This window comes from Perissodus microlepis, chromosome 11, assembly GCF_051167445.1.
Source record: "Perissodus microlepis isolate ML-2025 ecotype Zambia chromosome 11, ASM5116744v1, whole genome shotgun sequence".
Classification (NCBI taxonomy): Eukaryota; Metazoa; Chordata; class Actinopteri; order Cichliformes; family Cichlidae; genus Perissodus; species Perissodus microlepis.
The window spans coordinates 33,711,097-33,731,099 of NC_140471.1; the positions used below are offsets into that span (position 1 = coordinate 33,711,097).

General features: G+C 39.2%; 1 protein-coding gene across 2 annotated transcripts in view; it reads right to left on the reverse strand.

Moving 5' to 3' along the window:
* Window positions 1-18,716, reverse strand: part of rgl2 (ral guanine nucleotide dissociation stimulator-like 2) — a 32,342-nt gene extending 13,626 nt beyond the window's left edge. Inside the window, exons 1-8 of one of the 2 annotated variants that reach the window (XM_084944315.1) lie at window positions 18,462-18,716; window positions 16,297-16,466; window positions 4,418-4,465; window positions 3,856-3,939; window positions 3,567-3,733; window positions 1,956-2,012; window positions 851-1,047; window positions 271-380 (exon numbers count right to left, since the gene is read on the reverse strand). In XM_084944315.1, the coding sequence (XP_084800441.1) occupies window positions 271-380; window positions 851-1,047; window positions 1,956-2,012; window positions 3,567-3,733; window positions 3,856-3,939; window positions 4,418-4,465; window positions 16,297-16,455 (822 nt within the window). In that variant the 5' untranslated portion in view covers window positions 16,456-16,466; window positions 18,462-18,716. Of the gene's footprint in view, window positions 1-270; window positions 381-850; window positions 1,048-1,955; window positions 2,013-3,566; window positions 3,734-3,855; window positions 3,940-4,417; window positions 4,466-6,959; window positions 10,964-16,296; window positions 16,467-18,461 lie in introns of those variants that run through there. The other variant, XM_084944316.1, reaches the window with a different exon arrangement.
* Between the last annotated feature and the right edge of the window lie 1,287 nt (window positions 18,717-20,003).

Sequence of the window (20,003 nt, forward strand, 5' to 3'; positions counted from 1 at the left end):
CTGGTGTTGGCCAGAAGGGCCGATGGCGCGATATGGCAGCCTCACCGCTGTCAGTCTGCCCCAGGGCAGCTGTGGCTACAACTGTAGCTTGCCTCCACCAGTGTGTGAATGGGTGGATGACTGGGTGTGTAAAGCGCTTTGGGGTCCCTAGGGGGGACTAGTAAAAGCTATACAAATACAGGCCATTTACCATTTAAGGAGTGCAGTGTTTTACATTTTGTCACCACAGGTCATTACTTAGAAAGTGTTCTGTCTTCAGGGTAAACTCACAGTCTCTATCATGGTGAGCTGCTCGGCAATCAGCGCTCCAGAGAATCCAAGGATGCTGGTAGGTTCAAACTTGGAGGCATCAGGAGGAGGGCTGGTGAAACTGGTTTGATCTGCAAATAGTGACACTGATCAAGTAAATGTGCATCAGATTGTTCAGAGCTGTGGTGACTATGGGAGAAATAAGCAGCTGAAATGGGAGTTGTGTAGCAAATTAGCCCAAACTGAAAGGAGTAATTGTTACTGTTTGTTTTAATTACTTTCTGAATTTTAGCTTTGGAATAGGTATGTCAGCATTGCTTCTGATTTAATAGTTGTTGAGATTTTTCACTGTCAAACCAGATGGAAAAAGCAGTAACTAAAACCTTTAGTTTTCATAATAATGTTCAGGATATCTGGGAAAATGATGTTATGTTCAGAGAAAATAATTTTAGGTGAAAATAGTCACAACAAATCCAGATTGTATATATTTCCTTTCTTGCAGTCTCCATTTGATTTAAAGTGAGAAGAAATATATATTTCTTGATGACCTCACTGAACAAGGCCATAACACTGTCATTTAAATCCCAGTTGAAATACAGACCTTTATGGGTATCTGGGAGCAGGGCTTTCTCGCTGAGCTCCTCGGCTATCCTGAGGAAGCGAGCGCGGAGATCAGCAGCAGATGAGGAGTCATGAGGGAGGAGGGGAGCCAAGCGTAGCAAGCGAGAGGGGTCCCCCAAACTCTTAAAGTCTTCAGGATACTCTGACAGCCACGTGCTGAACACTGTACACACTGCTCTGTAGGGATAGAGACATGGAGATAAGGATGGGAGGAATTAAAGAAAAGAAAGGGGAACGACTCGAGAGGCTGGTGCAAGAACATAAAAGAAATAACACATTTTCTGCCTTGCAACTGAAAAGACTAATCCTCAGATTTATTCTAGTGTTTGCTAAGACTGCATGTGATATGTGACCTGTCTGCCTGTGCTGGATGACGGAATGAGATTGGAATCGATTGGATATATTGATATTTTTCAACACATCTAAGAAGTTTCCAATAAATTACCCTCTTCAGGCGTTTAGACAAGAATAGCAGATTAGACATGAGCCTAGTGGACCCAAAGGGTCAAGGTTTTAGTTTGAAGGACAAGTCTGCTTACAAGAAGTGGTACAAAAGTAAGCCTGCCAGTGGCACCGAGCACCTCTGCAAAGAAAGACACCCCAGTTATCATGAAACTGGCTGGAATTCACCAAGCAGGCACTTACGAGACAGTCTTCAATGAATAAGCTTGACTGGAGCATACCTTATACAAGCTTTTTGGAAAATTCAAAACACTTTTGGATTTCAGTTCATTAGTGTATCCTTGTAAAACGGACATTTAACAACAATTCTCAGATTTTACAGCTTGTTTTCCTTTACTTACTCTCTGCAGAAAGAGATTTATACCCCAGAAATAGCTTTTAACTACTCTTTGTTTTGTGCTCACGCTGATTTTAATAGCAGCAGCTGTTGAAATGATGTGTAACATGAAAGTTTCTGTTTCAGTTTTTGAAAACACCCTGCCTGGTAAAAATAATATTCCCCTTAAAAAAAAAAGAATAAAAGAAAGAAGCAAAACCGTTTGCAGCAGTTGTTGTTATGGCATGCAGATACTAAAGTAACTCAAGCACTCGAAAAGATTTTGGTTAGCTATTCAAAAACTCACTTGTTAAAAGATTGTCTTATCTGACTTCTCTCGCTGTCCCCGGGTGGGTTCTCCAGCCTGTGAACAAAATGAAAAAATCATAAAGCAGAAAAAGAAAACCAGCTTGAAAGTATCATTCAGCTTCAGATAGCTGCATCTGCTGTATCATAAATAGCACTTCAGTTTTCCGGTGGTTTTATATATGACTTATTTTTCCAAAGATATTTTTTCGCAAAGACTTTGGTGTTTACATTCCTGCTGATTCTCTCACTCTCTTTCCTGTTGCATCTTTGGAAAATTTTAGGTGCATCATATATAAACTGCATTTATTTGGTGGAAGGAAATTCCACAAGCAGTTTTCTTTTTTTGCTGATTAATGTTTCTAAGAAGAAGAACTAAGCTGCAGTTATTTTAAATCAGCACACAGGTGCTTCCTGCTATGTGAGATGAGTATTTTAGAAATCCCTGTTTAAAAATGGCTTGAAGACGAATTGCAAAGCCACAATAACACCTGTGTATCTTGAGAAAACTAGGTGTATAGTTTTGGATCATAAGCAATGAACTGAACTTTATTCTTTAGCTTCTTATTTAGCAGTGGCTAATAGGAAATGAGGCTCACAGGCTGTGTTGATCTTGAAAAATCTTAACAACTAATCAATGGATTTCCATGACAAGACCTTCCAGGATGAATCTGAATGACTGTTAATTTCCTGGCTTTGTTTTTAGTGTCATCTGTGTCAAAACTTTCCTTTTCCAGTAAAAATCTACAGGATGGATTGGTTTCTGTTTCTATTAGTATCCATGTATCCTGTCAACCAATCATATTTGTGCTGGCTTCTGCTCTATGCAAGGGAAAAGTGTGGAGAATCTGAAAAGCTATGATGACTGAGCTTTTTATTTGAATTTAAAAAGTTGTCAACAGTTAGTTAGCAGAAAACAAGCATCAGACCAACAGGAAGATATCTGTTACCTGGATATCCACCAGATAACAGATCCGGAATAACAGCTCCATATTTATCTCTGGAGGGACTGTAATCAGTTTGGTAACACATGACTTTTCATCTGACACAATCGTCACGTCAAAGTTAAACTCCAATATGTTTGTGTTTAGTAAGGGTTTAAAACTCTCTAAAACTAGGATACAGGTCATACTTTTTTTTGGAGAGGATGATTCATATATTCATATATGCTAAAAGAAGAAACCTCCAGCAGAGATACATATATGTTGTTATTAACAATAAGTATACAAAAACATCTATACCATGAAAATATACAACATCCAATTAAAAACATGTAATAGAACATGATGTTTTAACATATTTCCTCAATTTTTCAGTGTGATAAGAATCAAAGCGTACTATGCCTCTATGTTGTCTAATGTAAAAAAAGTTGAATTTAATTTGTTTCTACAGTTTAACAAATATGCCGTCGCTCTAAAACCCAGTGGAAGTGAGCTCCCACTGGCCAGGATCAGTCTGAAATGTTGCTGCTTCAAAACCAGCCAACCAGAATACCGACAGCTGCCGTAGCCGCTGTGCTTCACGTGCATCAGGAGCTGCTATATGGTTTCTTTGATCTTACTGCCTTTTAAATTCTTTTTCATTTTAATGATCACAGCTAAAAGTCTCCTACCTGTCACTGAGGATGTCCAGCACTCTCCCCGTGGTGGTGAAGGATCGATAGGTGGAGAGAAAGATGGTGATGAAGGAGGAGTCGCCCATACAAAATGAGTGGAGGAGGTGGAGCACCAACTTCTCTTCTGTGCCTGCTTTCACACACTGGGATTTGGAAACTGTGGACTGGAAGAAGATGGGAAAGAAATGAGATCAAAAGTGAGGAAAAAAGAAAGAAACAATGTTACTGCAACCCCCACAAACCTCTCATCTCAAATAGTTTAACCAGTCAGTCACATTAAACTTACCATTGGACTGTTGGGTCCACCATGGTGCGGCTTGACAGTAACTGTGTAGATCACCCCATCCTCCTCCTCCTCCACCACAGTGGGCTGTAGAGCAAAGACAGACAGTAAAGACGCTGTTTATATGAAGATTGCTGCTTATGACTAATGCATACTTTGAAGTTTTTAAAATATATTTAATAATGAGTGGCAGAAATTGTTGTTAAACCATTAACTGAAATGAACAGACGTACATGATCAGACAGTTTAATTTAAAAAAATGGAGATAAAATCTTAATGTTTATCTTATCTTTATGTTTATTGTGTTCCTTTATGCAACAACAACAACAACAGTGTGTGAAATCACACTGTTTGAACCAGTGCAAGAAACAGTCCAAATTCATCAAGCTGCAAACGCAATTCAACCAAAGAATTTCTTTTGTATTCCACTTTGGCTAATTTGCAACTCAGATGGGACATGAAACAATCCAGTTTAACCTCAGGGACAGTCCCTGACACAGTCACCCTACTTTATACTGGTACTAGCTCACAGGCTGTGAATCCCCATGCAATGTGAAACCCTTACCAAATCTAGAGGACAGTACCAGGTAGTCTTCATCGGAGAGGGCTCCGCCTGAGAAAGAGAGACACACAAGAGTCAAAACAAAATCACATGTCTTAGCTATTTTATTAGAGAATTTTAAAAAAAAGACCAAACTGAGAGTAAAACACGTGTAATCTACTTTGTTCTCCTTAAAATGATTAAGCACAACCCAAAATACACCAGGCTGCAAAGGTAATTCAACCCAGAATTAATTTTAACCTAATTTGCAACTGTTGGGAAAAGTCACGCAGCGCTGCTTCTAAACATCTTTCCCTGGACTGGGACACATGCACAATAATGACAGGCTCATCTGAATAATCCAAAGTCTGTTGTGCCCCATACACTAAAGGTGTCTATATCAAATTGTGCAAAGCATTAAAATATTGACAGAAACATTCCTAATAGAAATAACAGAATAAGACAGCACTTGCCAACAAAAAACACTGCACCATTACTGCATACTTATTAACTACATATTGAGACAAACAGTTCTTGGATAGTAGGACCCTGCAGCCATGTCATGTTGCAGACAATGCATGACTCACAGCACATTTTTAGAGAGAGAGGAGAAGAAGCCTGAGACATGTGGTGACACTTCAGAGACATTTTAATACTGTCAAAACAGCCAGAGAGATGAAAGGCAGATGACCTTTGATTGCAAAGAGCTGTTTTAAATGCATGTGTGATTCTGCAGATTAAAAGAGTATTTCTATTTCATTTAACCTAACACAGCTGCTCAACTGCAACATTAGTTAATGCAAATACTTGCACTGGAGATTAAACATTTTGCAATAAAAGAAACACATCTGATTTTGGAAAACACTGCTCAAGTTTGAATGAGGGTTTCAATGAGGTGTTTTAGCTTTTCTATACAACATTTATCTCATAAGCTTTGCAAATGGTTTTATGTAAGTAAAATTTTGAGATGATAAGTTATCCAACAGTACACAAAAAGCAAAGATTAAAGTCTAAAAATGAGTGCAGATGTAGCAATTCTAACTCACATCCAGCTGAATCTCTGACTGATCCTGTCCACATGCCAATAGTGGTACTTTGGTCAGACACTGAACACATTGCACACAAACTCACCGTTTTTGAATGTGTTGAATGTGACTGAGTGAATGAGAGGTAAATACTGCAAACTGATAAGATAAAAAAAAAAAAGGTCTGTTTTACCATGCAGCAGATTTTTTCTTTGCTTAGTCTCATTCATTATTTCACACCCCTCCATCTAACAAAGTCATTATTCTCTAGACTAATTTGCTTAAAGATGTATTAAATACCTGGGCCACTGACAATAAAATTCAAATAATTTCACAAAACATAGGCAGGTCACACTGATCATCGGTTTTTCAGTGAGTGCTTTTTATGTTTTTTATGCTACACATTTAGACTTTACCACTAACAACCTAACAAAACAGTAGTTCAGACATTATCAGTAGCAGGGGCTGTGGATGATCATACTTACCATTAGGCTTGAAGTACTATACTTAAATAATACTTTGAATTATGAAGTTATAATCAATATTTTACACAGAATTGGTCATTTTGCTTGAAAAAAGGATTGCATTCCCTTTGCACTCCTTTTTAGTGCATAAATCTGATTTATATCTTTACAGTTTGAGTTAAAGATAGATGACTTAGCATGTGGTTTGATATAGGCATAAATAGGTGATGTAAACAAAGTTGTTTTTATTTTATTTTTATTGCTTTTTGATAGTGGACGTTTTCACAGCAAAGGAGCTGTCAGTGTATTTTAAAATGTCAGTTGGTTTTAACCTCATGCCGCATAATTTGTAAAGGGTTGGCCTGTCCTGTAGTTCACATTTGGATCAAAGCATTTAACTAATACACCGATAAATATCACTTTACCCTGACGCTTTCACAACTGTAACTTTTTCCACAATAAAAAATGCATGAGTAAAGCACTGAGTAAGTCTTACTGGGTGTCTGCTGAAATCTCCAAACCTATTAGAAAGCGTATATTCATCATGAGTCAACAGGCAAAGGCAAAGGAAACACCTTGGAGACCCATTCTGCTAACAAAAACAGCAAAACACGCCGGCCTCGAAAGCTCCTGTTTGTTAACCACACAAACAGAAACCTGACTTACATTTTCATTCATTTTTGCATGTCATCTCTTTCATATGCAAACTTTCAAAGTCACAGTATAAGCCAAGAATCATTCCCAGGATGGTATAGATGGCTTTTATTCCCTTCATTAAACCAGCAGTGTAATTATTTGTAATAAACCAATGCTCGCCTCTGTTCGCTTTTATCAAATTACCTTGCTTTAAAGTGACCAAAGGTCAGTGTTTCAAACAGGTACTCCTTCAATTCAAAAATGATCCTATAGCACTTCATTATATAACGTGCACTCATCAAACCTGTTATTCTACCCATTCTAACTCCGCTTACTTCCATGCAAATCTGCCTGCGATTATGTCTTTTCCCATGAAGTCAGGCTAAACACACAAACGCACACACAGACTGAAAAAAGAGACAAAATGGTCCCACAACTTACCTTTCCGTGGGCAAGTTCAGACAGGTAGGAATCCCTAAGCTTCCTGGAAATCTTCAGGATAAACGCAGAAATAGTGTTCTTATTTTCTCCATTGCTTCTCATCTGTTATTCACTCGTTTCTGATCAACTCCCCTGTCACAGTTGACCCAGATCTGTATGTTTACCTCTTTACGTTTGCTTCTCAACCTTTTTTGCTCTCTATCACAAAGACACACCTGAAGCAGGACCTAAGCCCAACCCCCATCGGTCTACATCACCTAGACACACCCATTACACTTAAACACACACACACACACTCCAAACACAGACAAGAATATGATGGTGTTCATAGGACGACACTCATTTACACTGGGTCACTTTCCACCCATTCACACATATAGAAGGCTATGTGAAAAGCCCCAACACAGCCACACTGTTCACACAAATAAATGCCTCATCAGTGCACACACACACACACACACACACACACATTGACAAAGCCCTGAAGCCATTTCCAGAACAATGCCCCACTCTTTCAATCTCCTCTCCGTTCTCCTGCTCTCTTTTCCTTTGTAGATGACCTTCCTATGCAGATAAACCAGTCTGACTGCGTAGTCTGTTTAAAACAACACTGAGAAAACGAGAAATAACTGTGAAGGTTGCCATCTGTGGTAGGCAGCCTGCAGTTTGAGCAGCAAGAGGCCTGCAGTCCAGTAACAAGAGGTAATAAACGTTCAGACAGCGACTAAACCAGGAAGCAAGCTGTGTTTATTTAGGGGCTAATGGCATTGCAGAGTGAAGTCGTGCTACTGGAGACTTCAGCAGCGCTGTGTGTGTGAGATAGTTTGTTAGCATAGCAAACACCAATGATTGTATTATTTCTTGTGCACTTGCTGTCATAAAGACAGGCTGTAAACATTTAGCATTTCTCCTTATAAACTTCTTACGAGTAATATTACCAATAGCTGCTTTCTTATATATCCAGCAGACAGAGAGCAAAATAATCCTTAGAAATTATTTGGCATGACGTTTCTATTTGCGCCTCCACCTACTCCTGGAAAAAACGGCAGACAGACATATATATATAGACATATACGTCCGTGTGAAGCACTTAGGGCAGTGACCTGCAAACTGCATTAGTGGCTCCCTTTATTTGTGGGTGGGGTCTTTCTGTGTGGCGTTTGCATGTTTTCCTGCCTGCGTGGGTTCTCCCTAGGTACTCTGGTTTCCTCCCAGAGTCCAAAGACATGTTGGGTTAATTAGAGCTACTTTAACTAGAGTAAATTAGAGGTCACCACAGCTGGTAACTCTGCATGTTTGATTTTGCAGCTTTTCATGCCAGATGCTCTTCCCAGTGCAACCCCAAAGAGATTTGTGTGTCACTTCCCAGAAACGACCCAAGGAGCTTTGTCTTGTTAGGCAACCGCGTACACCACTACACTATGCACATTAGGTTAACTGGTGATTCTGGCCGTGGGGGTCAGTGTGTGAGCATGAAAGGTCATCTATCTTTCTGGGTTCACCTGGACACAGACTGCTGACCTGTCCAGGGTCTACAGTGCACTACCTCTCACCCCACGACAGCTGGGATAGGTGCCAGTCAGACCTCATTCCTACCAACCAGCTACTGTCTTTACATCAACTCGTGAAAAACTGCATGAAAATATTTTTCTCTGTATTTAATTCTACTAACACTGATAATGACACATGGTGTGATAATGTGTGATTACATGAAAACTAGATATGTTACTGTATATCCACGTGCTGTATAACGAACAGCAGCTCAGTGATAAGCAACCTCTTTGAGAAAAAACAGCAGTTAAAACTAGTTTAACTTGTTCATACACAAAGATAGTATAATTACCCCCAAAGGCAGAGTTACAACTGACTTATAAAAGAGGGAATGTGGTTTAAAATTGTCACTGATCCCTTGTGAAGTATAGTGATATTGTGGACCTTTCTGATGCAAAGGAAACTAGCCTTTGCTCTGTTTCCTTGTTCCAGACATAGATGTTGTGTTGAGATTCTGCTAGGAGGTAAAAGTATATTCAGTGGAGCACCAGTCTTCTAAAACCACTCTGAATCTGGGTCAGATAAAATTGTCTTTTCTGTGGAGAAACCTCTCAGTAGATGTGTGTAATTTTGAGTTTAGCTGCCTCAAAGGCTGCTGTATAAGGATCATGATTATAGGCCACTGCGGTTGGCGGCATGTGTTGATTCCTAACATAAAAAGAGTACTGTGCAGCTGTTATCCATGGACCTCTAGTGATTTCATAAGCTTTAGAAACACACACAGGGTTGATTTTACCCATGTGATCCATTGTTGCTACCAAATGTCACCCTTTGTTTATGTTCTTTGTAAGATGGGATCTTCTCTTTGGGCACTGAGCTGTGCTTTTCTTAAAGTCCCTCCACCTCCTTGCCTACAGGAAGCACATAATAAGTGGAGACAAACACAGGAAGCAGGACATGCTGCCGTGTTGTGAAGCTATTTTTCTTCCCTTCTCCATCAAAAGTTTAGGCTGCGTCAACCTCCACAAGCTGAACAACTATGTCAGCTATTGGACAGAACCAGAAAAGCGACAGGGAGGAAATCGTCTCTCCTTTTAACCCTACCTCCTTCCTCAAAAAACAGCAGTTTCAACCATTTCCCTTACATATATCCAATTAGTTCTGCCGAATACCTTTGACTTTAAACAAATACACTGTTGACGCCCACCATTTTCAATCCACACAAGGCATTCCTGCAAACAGGGGGTCGTAAATATATCTTCTGAAGCTTTATTTAAAGATAACCATTGTTTTTTTCTGTGTAGTTCAAAACCCCTACCCCTTCCTTCCTATCTTTCTGTTTGTCCCTCTTCTCACGCTTTCATCTATCTATCCCCTGGTGCCCGTTATCTACTGTGTTTCAAGTAAAACTCTGTAGCCGAAGTTCTATTCATCATAAAGAGAAAGAAAAAAATGTTATTACATGATTATAACTTTGTGATTAGAAAATGCTTGTGCTCATGCTTATATGTGGTCATCCATATGTGCTTGGGTGCGCGTCTCATCATTAAATAATGTGTTAAAGTGCAACCATAACAGCTTGTACTTTTCTGGGAAGGTTTTCCACCATATTTTGGAAGCCAGCTGCAGAGATGTGTTTTTATTTATTCACAAGAGCAAGAAAGATGTTGGCCTCTAATGTTGGTTGATAAGACCCAGCTCATGTTCATCAGCAGTCTAGTTCATCCAAAACGTGCTGGGTAAGGTAAAGGTCAGGTCTTGTGCTGGCCAATCAGGTTCTCTCACACCAAAATAGGAAAAATATTTATGTGCAAACTTGAGGTTATATTAAAAAAGGAAAGTGATTAAATAAAGTATTAAAGTCCAGACCAAACAGGCACGTGACTTCACTGACAGGTTACCTGTTGTTGTTTGAAATGAACCTATGAGGTACAGTTTTGTTATGGGAAGTCATTCACACGAAAACAAAAATAGGGACAAATAAAGGGAGTTATTGCCTTGTTCCACTTCTTAAAGTAGTAAATAAGCTTGTGTCTCTTGTATTTCCACATCATGTTTTAAAATTACTCAACAGTACACTTGTAAACAAAATCTTGCAAATATCAGGTTGATGAAATGTTAAAAATGAAAGGCTACATTTGAAATATACAACTGTTTAACACCAATATCTTGAACTGATCTGCTTGAACAGTAAAAACCAAAAGGCTCAAGAATGCAAAGAGCATTATCAACATGTGTGATCTGTAATAACCTGACTACTAGAGCACAGACATATTAGACCAAAACAAAGGTGCCTCCCTCTCTTTGTTTTGTTTTTCAGTAAAAAAAAGACTGTGCAAAACTAGTTTTAGCCAGTAATTATCATCTCTGTTCACTTGTGTTCACTTGACCACTGTGTGATTGCTTCACCGTCCCTCACACAGAGCAGAGCAGCGGAGAGAAGACGCATTTGCCACAAAAATGTTGCATAACACCAATGCTGCACTCGATTGTTCAGCAAATTCACAACCTGACCAACAGGTGGCGTTATGTTATCTTTGTTATCTATAAAATAACCAGAAAACACAAATGATCTTTCTACTACATCTTGGTAATAATGTGGAAACAAACTAAACTAAACTAAACTAAATTTTTGAGCAATCAAAGTGATTTTTACAACAAGTCCAATTCATCCATTCCTACACAAGTTAATACTTGTGTGGGAATGGATCATCTAACATCTAACATTCATTGTGGGCAACTCAGGGTTCCGTATCTTAGCTGGACAGGAAGAGCTGTGGATCGATCTACTGACTTTCCAGTTGGTAGGTGACCTGCTCTACTATCAGAAATATCAAGTTATTACTGCTTAATTATCAAACTAATATGCAAGTAATTGTCTTGTGCTATATTAAAGATAAACCAATATTACTTAATTGTTATTTAGTTACTACCACAAGTCAGTATATCAAAATTCTAATGTGCATATATTACCATAGTACCCTATTTATTACTAGCAGGTTCCTATTATTACCACTATATTACTGTACGATTACTAATTATTTTAGATACTGAAGTATTTCTCAGCTATAACCAATGTTCATACAATATAATTACTTGGATATTACTTTTGTAACTAAGTAGTAATAATTTGTCATTTCTATATTATTACCTTCTTCTTCCTACCTTATTATTCCCACTGTTACCACATTATTACCCAGATTCTTTTCTGCAACACCAACATAACAATTATCTTGTATAAAGTAAATGTAACATTTTGAAATTGTAACAGTTGCACATCCACAAATTTGAGTTTTACAATTGCTGCATGTAATAAGAAACTTAGCGATTTGTAGGGCTACACGTTAAAACAGAGCAGAGGAGTAGCAACATAGCAGTAGGCTTTCGCTCAGTGGATAATATGTATAATAATATGTTATTTTGTGCTTTTTGTTTTTCAGATGTACAGACTGAATGCTCAGGATTGAGCAATCAGCTGTGCTGGAAAAGTTGTCAAAACATAAAACAAAGCACTCCTATTACTCTTCTACATTTTTACATTGCAGATAGTTTGCTACAATGTGTTTGCTCGAAATGCCACAGGTTACTTTATGCATCTTGAATCACACATCCAAGTTTCCCTCATTAAAGAATGAACAAGAGGTCGTATTGGATTCCACTTGACAGCCTGTCCTTGGAGACAGCCTGTGATACTAGATACTGTTTACGGGGAGAGCAGGTGTACACTGCATCCACTGATCAGGCCACAGCATGCATTATTTAATGCGAGCTTCAGCAGACAACATGTGACACGAACAGAGAGGAAGTCTGGTCATTTGGAAAGCAAGTCAGTGTAACTTCTTTTTTTAGCTGCAGCATTTCTTGAGACTTGGTGAGAAGTAAACCAAAGAGCCCTGTGAAGCTGGGGCATGAAGCTTGGTCAGTATATTATTAGGAACCAGTACAACCGTTTTGTTTCCAATGTTGGTCTTAACAAAGGCTAAAGTTCTGTACGTGTAGGAAGGATTCAAACAGTAGTCTTGCCTTCAGCTCAAATTAGCATTTGACCATGTGTGTGTGTAAGTCTGCTAATGCTCAGAAAACCTCACTATCAGATGATTAAACATTAACAAACGCAAAGATCGTGGGAAATTTACCTGTGCCCTGAACATTTAACTTCCAAACCTAAAGTCAGTTTTACTCCCTTTTGCAAAGCCTACCCTGAAGTCATTGCACGAGCCTATTGTTGACAAAATATAGTCAAATTGAGGAGTTTATGCAGCAAAACAAAAAACTTCATATAAACAGTGCAGAAACAATGTCTTTAAATATACAAAGCTTTATGTTCCCTGCCTTACTAACATTGGGTAATTAGCATTAGACACAAAGTACAACTAAGGAACATCATTAGTTTTGCAGTAATTTGGTCATAAACCAAAGTGTTATTGACCTTTAAAACAACATTTTATTCTAATCGAGGCTACTTTTGGCTGCTCACTTGGGACAAGGGGTCACCGCAGGAGATATCACCGCATGTTTGATTTGGCAGAGTTTTACACCACATGCCCTTCCTTCTTATAAGATGGCAGAAAAAGAAGCATCGGGGATGAGCAATAGTATTACAGCACATCCTGTGCAGGATGTAATTACATATGCAGCACAGCATGGCTGTCATTAAAAAAAATCACAACAAGGAGGAAAGAAAAGTAAATTGTAACAGTTCAATTAGTACGATTAGTACGATTTATTCTTCATCAGTCTGTTAGTGTCTAAAATACATTTTAAGCATTTACTTCCTGCTGAGACATTGCAGTCAGGACAAAAGCATTGGACCGACATACAGATCGTTACTAACACGTTGCTAGCAATTCCACTAATGCCATTAAGCTGTTATTAAAAAAACTAGATAAAGAGATCTGTCGTGATGTTTTAATGTTATTGATTATTTTGCTCTGTTCTACCTGTTGTAAATGTCTTACACATCTGTTGATACTGCCTTATTTTTATGCAGTTTTTATACATAAAACTTAGACGTGCCTATAGCTGAAGTGAAGTGTTCAGGATTAAATTTCAATGCAAAATGAATTAAATGAGTTGTATAAGGGTTGCCACTACAAACACAATATTTTCTTAAACCATGATTTCAAATCCGTTTGTTAGCTGTTATCATGATTAACCATTAGCTGTATAACAAAATTGTTTTCCTATATTCTACTAGTTTGAATTTATTCACTTTATGGTAAATAGCAGTGTTTGTGTTGCCATGGTGCAATACACACGCATTCATACATCTGTATCTCGGCTTTTCTGTCTGAGTCACAGTGGCTTTATTCCCTTAGGGCTGAAAAGCAGCCTACCGCATCTGCTGTTTATACAGTCCAAGGCAGCTCCCGCGGTTTCTTGGGACAATGCTCTAAATGCTCCTAGCTGTGATGGCCAGTGAGGCCATGGCAAATGTTAAGGTCTCCTAATCCCCTCTCAGCTCTGAGATCTATTTATTGTGTCAACATCAGAAAACCTACTAAAGCATATGACTGTCAATACTCAAATACCATCAACACAGTCCCACAGAACAAAGCTCTGAGATATGTCACAAGTTCATCTGACTCTTTTCCACAGCAAAGATGTGCAATGTAATTGATGTTTTCCAATACACACTATGCAGTTTTCCCACTTTGGACCAAACCAATCTGCTGAGAACAGTTCCACTGTGCCAACATTGGCTGCAGTTCACCCAGAGGGCAGGTGACAGTGTGAGTGAAAAAAGCCTCTTTCCACAAACACACAACAGTTTATATGCTAAACACTGCTACTTGTTTTCTTTGAAACCAAATTTTGCCAAAAAAATACTAGTATTCTGGCAATACAAGATAATTTATCCATAAATGAGTTGCACTGTGTGTGAATGATTATCTGTCTCTATGTCCCCGTGGACACTGGTGGCCTGTCCAGCTGTACCACACCTCTCACCCCATGACAGCTGGGATATGCTCAAGAGCCCGTCTCCCTTGATGCTGACTTAGAAAAGGTTAAGAAAATGGATAGATGGAATTAAAGAATTCTCCTCTTTATGACAAATTTCTAAATAGTTAGTCCTGCAGATTACACAAGAATAGTAACTTAAAAAAGAAACGTGCATATAAAAGAAGGACCTGGTTGTGGTTTGAAATCGATTTCCTTCTAGTGGTCAGCGAATGTTGTCAAGTGGCTTGTGGTTCTGTGGCAATACTAATAGTTACAGAGAGGTAAATTAATACAGTAATAAAACTTTATAAAATCTAAGAATCAAACAACATCTGTTGTTTTGTTCATAAACTAATTGAAAACAGCTAAAAAAAAAAACCCAACATTTTAGCCCATAACTGTTACAATTATGGGCGAGAGCTAGAAAGGCCCACTTTATTCTGTACTATTTTGTGACTATCCTCTATTTAACCAAAAGTCCGAAAGTAGCAATTTTCTATGAAAAATCATGGGAGCTGTTGTCTTCACAGTCATTTCAGATCAGGGTTGGACTGGGACAAAAAATCAGCCCTGGAATATTTGGTCCAGGCAACCCACACTGATCACTGTATCTATATATATATGTAAAATGCATATACATGAAACAGCATTAGCTTGCACAGCACTAATTGTTATATTATTATGAATCAGCTATCCATTTAGCGAGTTTATGATATTCAGTAAATGTAGTTGTAGCTGGCGCCTTTTTCAATGGTCAGAACACATTGTGAACTTGTTCAAAGTTGTTGAAACATTATAAGATTACAACAAAAGAAGCCATAGTAAAGATGTCAGGTCAATGGCGGCACAGACAGGTAGCCGAGAAAAGTAAGATTATGTTAAAAAAAACATATTTTTCTGTATTTGTTGGAAACGCCAATGTACGTTTATATTTTATTTAATTTTGTTTGATTTTAGATATTGAAGCAGGTTTTAATCAGTTGTTTGTTGGGTAACAATATTAAAAGCCACACTTTTGCTATTAGCAGTGGCTCATGGTAAAAGCACCTATTCATTTTACCTGAATCCTTAAATCTCTCGCTTCCTAATTACTGTCCTCCATCTAGTTTCTTACCACAATAATTGTATCTTCCTCGTCTCTTCCTCACTTCTCCATAGCTGGTGCTAGAAGCAGTAGCCTCCTGTGACTGTGAGGTGTGGTTACTAGCTGTTACTAGATGCTGCTGGTCCTACTGTTCACGGTCCAACTGCAGCAACAGCTAACATGTTGGTTAATTTGACAGATTTTTCTGCATTTATTATTAGTTTCTTTTTATTCTGTCAGCTTTTCAGTAGCACCTTCGACATTTCTTCCACATGAAATGTGAGTGCACAACGAAAGTAGGGGAGGGGCCAGTCTTGTTAAGAGATTAGATTGGGCAATGCAGTGTCAGTAATACAAATGAAGGAATGGGCTGCTCCCATTGCTTGTGCTGCAATTGCGCAGTGGGCCACATCTGACTTAATCTCACACATTTCTTTAAGCCACAAACATACAACGTCTTTCTAATAAAATAGCAGGAAATAGCATTAGCTTACAGCATTAACTGCTGTATTATCCATTAGATGAATAAGCTATCCATTTAGCCAGATACTACTATTAGCTAAATTTAGTTGTAGCTAGCGCCTTTATCGATGGTCAGAACACATTGTGAACATTTTGAAAGTTGTTGTAACATTTTAAGATTACAATACAAATAAGCCATAGTAACAATATGAGGTCGTTGGCGGGAGAGACGGGTAGCCAAGAAAGGTAACATTACACTGAATAAACTTACATATTTTTCTGTGATTGTTGGGAACACCAATATACAGATATAAAACACCCATCCATCCATTTTGAGGCAAAGTAAAAACCATTCACCTGCGAACTTTGCACTTCAGCGTCAGCGGCTCTCCTCCCTGAGTGGCCACTTATGGTTCCTCTGTCAGGTGATAAAGGTCGATAGCCAACGAGGGGCACATTGTCTGATTCCACCCCTGGCAGGTTAAAACCACCTGTACGTATGTTACGGGGTAGCATGGTGCCAGCTGCTGCAGATAAGAGACACATAAGAAATGTTTTAGATATTTCTTAAGAAGCTGTTGGAATGAATTAAGTACTCACATGTTCATTTCCTTATAACATAAAAGTATAAAATTACATTAGTATCAGACAGTGGTGCTAAAGCTGTGGCTAAGGCAATAAAAGTGGATCACATCAGGCCAGCAGCCAGAAACTAACTTAAATTTCTACAACTGACTCATTTAACATGTCCAAACTCATTATAGAAAAGCAATGTTTTCCTTTTAAGCACTACAAATCTGAAACAAACTGTCAGAAACACAGACACTCACTCCAACTTTCTAGGTTTTAGATCAAAGCTTAAAACTTGACTCTTTATTCCTGCACTGCACAGTACTTTTTTCTCAGAGCTTTAAAGCTTTTTTTTTTTTTATCTTGAATTCGATTTTTCTTCTCAAAAACTAACTTGTATTTTCTTTATTTTGATGCTTTTTAATGTCTTATCTTAGACAGTTAGATAACAAATGTGAGAAGTCTAAATGTTTCTATTTTCCAGTTAGATTCTTAATAATTAGTTTGTTTCATAAAATGAGGAAAGGCTGTAACAGTGTTCAGAGTGATGTCCCTAAATGTGTGACCACTGGGCAGCTGGATTTTGTACTTAAGGTTTGAAGAAGTAATCATCAGTCATTTCCAGTAAATAAACTAACTGTAACTTTACGACGTATAGCCACGCTCGTGTGTGCCTCGTTTATGTGCCTTGTTCCATCACCTGTGAATACTTTCACATGTTAGAGCTCCACATTGGACAAACTATCAGTTATAGCTTTAAAAACTTTAAGATAACCTTTAAACTGCATTTTAAACAAAAGCAACACTCTAAATGGTATCCTGGAGTTGATTTGCTTAACACACTGACTGTGCCCTACAGCAGGTCTGGATTTGCATAGCAACCCCTCCTTCCATTTCCCTTTCCCCTCTTTGGTATTTAGATTGCCCTGAAGATAAACATCAAGTAAACACTGTTACAGGAAAAGAGGTGTTGAGCGAGACAGTTGGCGGGTATATGAGTGATATGAGGGTGATGGAAATGTCAACCACAGACACATAAACAGTTATGTTAACCTGAAGAATCTTTATTAAAAAACATGCTAAGGTGCTCAGTTGTGCAGTTTGGCGTATTAATAAATGTTGCGTGTGTCACAGTTTCTTCTTACTTTTACCAGGAGCAAATGATACAGAATGGCTGTGATGTGACCAGCAACAGAACAGCAGAGTCTGCCCTGCTAGCATGTTCAGATGACCTTTGAGCAAGGCACATGACCCATCTGATTGTTCAGGCAGCTCTGGATCAGAACGAGCATGTAAAAAGTGTGTGGTCTAAAAATGCATTAATGGCACTCCCTTGTTTCCACTCATTTTGTATTGGTTCTTCACAATTTGTGTAACCCTAAACTTTCTCTTGCATAATGTGTCTCTGTCTTTACTGCGGGTTTGTGATGGTTCATTATAGTCTTGCTCAAGAAAGCAAGTTTGTACCAAGAGAGGAAAGGGGAGCAGGCCTGCAGGGGAAACAAAGCATTACCAGTGCAGCATATGATCTCGCTGACCAACGGTTATGCAGAAGTCTGAAAGGCTGCTATTCACTGGCCTGACCAAAGCAAACACCCACATATGACTGAGGTGTACACACATATAACGCAGTAACTAGGCTACAGTAAGTCACACCCCATAGTGCCTATTTTCTGTTTAATAAATGTAGCCGTGGGGTGGTGCTACAGCAATGTACAGTCCTAATGACAGCTTCAGTCTCGATGTGGGCTGGAAGACGAGAATGGAGCTCGAAACTGTGAGGGCTGTAAAAGTTTGACGCGTGTATTTAAACACAGCAGAGTGACAGATGATGACATTTGCTTCCTGCTGCGAATCACTCAGGGACACGAAGGCCGTAAAAATTAAGAGCTAGGCTATAAAAATTAAGCAAATAGAGGAAGATAAATGAAGGAAGCTACAATTCAACTTACTGATAGCGAAGTCTCATTCGCAGGATGTGCGCTATCCAACCGCGGTCAGCTCGATCCAGACTGCATTGGATGACCGCCGGGGCAACTGGATCGGTGGCCGGCTCAGCTGAGGAGAGTCGCACCCATCTGTACCACCGTCACCGCCGACAACGACGAGGGAGTCTCCATCCTCCGCCTCGCCCCCCCACCCTCTCTCGCCCCTCTATCGGTCTCTCCACACTGTTCGTCTGTCCAGCTTTCAGCAGCTGATAGCGCACTTTGGTCTGTCTGCAAACTCCCTCCCTCCCTCCCTACCTCCCCTCCCTCTCTCTCCGCCTCTCTCTTGCTCTAACGTCGCAGTTCCTGTACGTTGTGCATTCACTGCTTTGGCAACATATCCGTCTCTCCGGGCAGTTCCCACCGTGTGGATAGGTACACACCGCAACCGCCGTACGCGTCACCTCCGGGGAAATGTTACTTCAAGGACCAGCAGGCAGACAGCGTGACCGCGCACGAGCACGTGTACGCACAACCACACGCAAACACACGCGCATTTTCCCTCATTTTTGAAAGTCTTTACATCCATAAAATCTTCACTTCATCTAAACGAACGCTGACTGCAGAAAAACAGGCCCCATTAAATTGGCTTTGATACTTTGATAAACCTATATATTACAATAACAATTATAAAGCAGTCCCTATTAAACACATACACCTAAAAGTAAACCTGACCTCTGACCTATCTTCTGTATCACCAGACTTCATAAATCCACGTTAGGCTACTGAAGCAGCTTAAACTTGAACCCTCAGATTTTAATGCAGGCTCTCTCTGCAGTACGCAAGACTTTTCACAGATTGACCCACATGACTGGTAGGTGTAGCTTAATGTTTAGAAAAATTCAGATTGCCCCTTTAAGACTAATATACCCTTAAGGATATTTGCACATCCATATTCACAATGCAAACCTAGACAGCAGACACTCTTGGGCATAATCTGGGCTACTTGTGGCACTTTTTCAACAATACATTCTTCATTTTTGAAAAGTCAACACACACACATGCATGAAACAGTCTTTACCTTACAAACCTGAGCTCAAAGAACGGGAGAGATATTGCTCTTTATTTTTACCACTGATAAGTAGAATAAATCACCCTTACAGTTGTACCCAGACCGTTGTTAGTGCCATCACCATGCATCTTGTGCTTATGTGTGCCACATTGTCATAGGGCAGTCACATCTTGTAATGCATTCACAAGGACTGCAAATTAAGATCAATATGAGTCATTTAACTCATATAACTGATTTGATATATTTTTTTTTAAAGAAAAATCCCTCACTATTTGTTGGTCACTCCTGTGCCACCCCACTGAGAAATCCCAGAAACACACCTGTTCTCACAACTGAACTCATCTGCTGATCGGTATTCACCCAAACCCCACAGACCCACCCCCAGGCCCATGACATTTAATCTAGACACTTTTAGATTTAGCTTCATATTTTAAGCAATTATCTAATGCTGTTTTTAGTGCATTGCTGTAGTGTTAAATGTTAGTATTTGCCTT